Source organism: Lissotriton vulgaris, chromosome 5, assembly GCF_964263255.1.
Source record: "Lissotriton vulgaris chromosome 5, aLisVul1.2, whole genome shotgun sequence".
Lineage (NCBI taxonomy): Eukaryota > Metazoa > Chordata > Amphibia > Caudata > Salamandridae > Lissotriton > Lissotriton vulgaris.
This window is the reverse complement of record NC_141693.1, coordinates 1,431,112,791-1,431,116,853: the sequence shown is the minus strand read 5'-3', so window position 1 is coordinate 1,431,116,853 and position 4,063 is coordinate 1,431,112,791. Positions and strand designations below refer to the sequence as shown.

At 45.3% G+C, this 4,063-nt stretch overlaps 1 protein-coding gene across 1 annotated transcript; it reads right to left on the bottom strand.

Annotated features, from left to right (window-relative positions):
* Nucleotides 1-1,363: 1,363 nt before the first annotated feature.
* Nucleotides 1,364-3,298, bottom strand: LOC147712705 (uncharacterized). Its single transcript, XM_086919692.1, has one exon. It carries the CDS (start codon nucleotides 3,296-3,298, stop codon nucleotides 1,364-1,366), a length of 1,935 nt encoding a protein of 644 aa, XP_086775818.1.
* Nucleotides 3,299-4,063: the final 765 nt, after the last annotated feature.

Sequence of the window (4,063 nt, the reverse complement as noted above, 5' to 3'; positions counted from 1 at the left end):
AGTGCATTATGGTCCGAAATTGTTTTGGGGGACTTAGTTATATCAATAATAGCCAAACCCTCCAAAGATGACATAACGTAGTCAATTCGGACATATTTGTTGTGGGGATGAGAAAAATATGTGTGACAATCAGTGTTTTTACCTGACAGATCCCACATATCAAATAGGTTATGACTTTCCATCAGCTGCCTTAGTGCATTAAATACCTTTGGTTTGCGCCCTTTATAGCTTAAGGACAAGCAGTTATCGACAAGCACTCCTACATCTATATTAAAGTCCCCACAAAAAATTAGTGGACCTGTCCAGGAGGCCAATTCGATTTCTAGCTCTTGAAAAATAGTAGGATCATCAATGTTTGAACCATATATTGCACATATCGTAAGACCAAATTTTAGCTGAGCTATGGCCCATCTACCGTTTTTATCAGCCAATCTGCGAGTTGGGAGACCCATTATAGGTTTAGTTAAAATAGCTACTCCTCTGGTTTTAGACGATTGGGATGCGGCTACCATGAGGTTATATCCAGGTAATTTGAGTAGATCTCTGTCGGCAGCTGTGATGTGTGTTTCTTGTAGGCAGAGTATGTCTACAGGGTTCTGACGTGTTAGTTGAAATAACTGAGCCCTTTTGCTTCTATCATTAAGGCCTGCCACATTCCATGTACATAGACTCACTCTCCCCATTTAATATGATACAAACCTATCCCAATTTTAGTATATTGATCACGTAAATAACAGCTAAACTTATGTTTTATATTGGTTTTTTGCTTTCTACCATATCGATACCAATCAACATAAAATCTTTGCATATATTTTACCTTTCGAGTGAATTTGCACATTTTTTTGCGTTCCCCCCCCCGCCCCCCTCCTCCCCCCCTTTCCTACCCTCCCCCTCCCCAAACCCCCCCCCCCACAATCCACCCAATGAGGCATTTAGACTCTAACAAGAGTCTGTTGTGATGGAGAGACACCCCTACCCAGTGCCACACATATAAATCTTATATCTTGTTTGAACCCTTAATTGGGCTAAAGAAAAGGTGCAGAAAAAAATACAAAAGACAAATATAAAAAGGGAATGGGACCTCATATATGACCTTATAAAGAACATTAAGGACCCTATCAAGACAGATCAATACAGATAAAGCGCCAGCTACTACCGAATCTGAGAAGCTATATAGTCCCAGAGCCGGTTAGGAAATATCTAGAAATATAGAATATGTAATACCATTAAAGATACTTTTACAACTATTTCCTGAATCAGATAGATTTCTAAATCCTAAACTTGTATATCGATCGGTTGGCTTTAATTCCACCAAGTTTGCACCATAAGGTCTAGTGTCATACGGAAATGATTAATTGTGGTTTTAGTTCAGACTATCTAGGAAGTCTTTTGCTTTGATTTCCGAGGTGAAAAACTTGGTTTGACCCTTATAGATGACTTTAAGAGTGGCAGGATTATTCAGATAAACCTGAGTCATTTTCTCCAGAAAAGGCTTAATCAATTGACGGAGCCGCCACCTCCGCTCCACTGTAGTGTGGCAAAAATCGGGCCTTACAAAGTATGAGATTTCACCTCTAGATCGGTGGGCATCTGGTCTTGCTTTCTCTGCGATAGCTTGGCGGAGAACAAAGTTTCCGAAATACACTAAGATTGCCCTTGGATATTTGCCCTGCGAGATTGAGGACCTTACTGTAGAAGGTGTTCTATGGACGCGTTGGACCTCTAGCTCCCAGTTCCAGGTGGACAATTCAGGGAATGTATCTTTGAATAGCTGGATCACGAATGTGCGTATATTGTCACCCTCAATTTTTTCCGGAATACCTAGAATTCTAAGGTTGTTACGTCGCATACGATTTTCCATTTCCTCCAGTTTCCACTTAACGTCCTTAAGTTCTGCATCATGGGCGTCTACTTGCTCTTTAACCACAGTGGCTTCAGCTTCATTAATTACTATGCGATCCTCCATATCGATCAATCTTGCATTAGAGGCTGCCACTGATTTAGAGAGTTTGCGCACTACGCCTTGAACCTTGTGTAGTGCTTGTTGAGCCCTACGCCCATCCTTTGAGGTCTGTTCTCTATGGGAGGCTATTGCTTGAAGCACAGTGTCCATAACAGATGTTAAGGTGGCATTTTGCTGTTCAAGAAAAGGGGTGTCTTCAATATGGGCTCTGGAGGAGGGATCCTGCGAACCAGAGGCTATTGCTGGAGAATAATCCCAGAACAAACCATCAGCACCGTGATGACTTTTTTTCTTTCTTAGCACTGTATGTCTCCTATCTCTGGATTCGCCTATGGCAGCATCAGGGTCGCTTTCCCGTGAGCTCACGTTGGAGCCTGTATGAAGATCAGGGTCAGAGTAGGAATAGGAGTCTGAGTCGGAGTCTGAGTCTAGATCTTGAGACAATATGAGGTCCTCAGCCCCCTCAGAGATAGTGAAAAACTCGGATGGTTCCTTATCTGTGTCCGACACTATGCCCACCCCCCCTTTGAGATCGCATGGAGGGGCCACTAAAACCTGCTCGCTATTTAGATACTGCAGAGAGTTAGCATCCTCGTTAATTAGGCTAGAGGAAACAGTCTCAGGAGGCAGGATATTCGTCTGAGGCTGCGCTGGAGTTAGTACTGCATTACTGAGGCTCAAAGAGGATATGGTATTGTGGAGGGTGGATGTAGCCTGTGCTAGGTGTGATACAACTGCAGGCCTACCTTCCTTCTGGATCTGTTCCAGACCACCCTGCGCTGGTCCAAGCCCATCTGCTGTTGCTACTTGCGTTGTTGACCTTGCAGGAATTCTTTCTGTACCAGGCACTCCTGGCGCGTCCGTTGATCCGCCATTCGGCTGGGCGTGTGCAGTGCCCTGTTTCAACACGGCTGGGTCAGCTTCTGCAGCCTCTGTAGAGACAGCCGCTCCTGAGACCGAGACTGACACTGCAGGAAGAGCAGGAAGGGCAGACAGCAAATCCACATTGGTGAGAGCTGCGGGAGCCGCTGCAATCAGCGTCCCGCTTGTTGCGTGGTAGGCGGAGGGGGAGGGAGCAATCACCGCAGGAGCGGAGCCGGCGGGTGTTTTTCGTAGTAAGTCCATCACTGAGGGGCCCGAGCCTGGTGTAGTTGGGGTTTTTGTCACCCTGGGATGTTTTTGAGCTATCTGTGCTTGTGTAACATCGGGGCCGGTAACTTCATCGGCCACAGATCCGCCAGCGCGTCTTGCTGCCAGTTTAAGGTCGCGAAGGGCTTGCTTAGCCGCTCGAGTTTTGGAGGCGGCTGCGACCGCTGCTGCATTTTTCGGGGACATCTCCTCAGTGAGACCAGCAGAATCCGTCTCCGCCACGATGATGGGTTGCTTCTGTAGTTTGCCACCTCCGTACCGAATACTGGTAAGGTCCTTGTTTATTTGAAGCTACGCAAAGAATCTCAGCACCGCAAAGCCGAGAACAGAGGCCACCAAATGAAGATGTGAGCGAGACCGCCCTGTTAGGGATGGTGGATCAGCTAATCCTGCCGGGTAGGTTCCGTGCATTATTTATATCCAATGCCCCGCTTGTGATAAAATCTTCATATTTTCCTTAGTATTCACCAAAGTAGGTCCCTATTCTCTCGCCAGGACACCTCCTAGCCCATAGATTTAAGGCACTGGTCAGAGGACGTCTCACAGCGGTCTAAGGAGCCGCCGCCATCTTGCCTCCGTCGAGATCGGATCACAGTCAAAAATTATGGGCAGCCATAATTTTTGACTGTGATCCGATCTCACATGACTCGATGCCTGCGGTTGGCACCTCGATCTTTTAGGTACTAGATTTTTCTGTAAACTTTACAAATTCATAACTCTGGTTCTGATGATTTGATTTTTGTAGTTTTGGTGTCAAATAATGTATTAAAATTCACTCTATGTTCACTCTATGTTTCTAAATTGGAGTGTAATTTTTCCTATGTTTATATTTTCACTTTAGTACTGCTTGATTGCTGCATAAATACTTTGCACCTTGCCTCAAAGTAAAGCCTCACTGCATTTGCACTAAGCCACCAGTGGGTTAAGCACAGATTAATTTAATGACTTTTG

Coding starts and splice junctions, on each gene's coding strand:
- LOC147712705 (XM_086919692.1), bottom strand. CDS start 3,298: ATGTCCCCGAAAAATGCAGCAGCGGTCGCAGCCGCCTCCAAAACTCGA.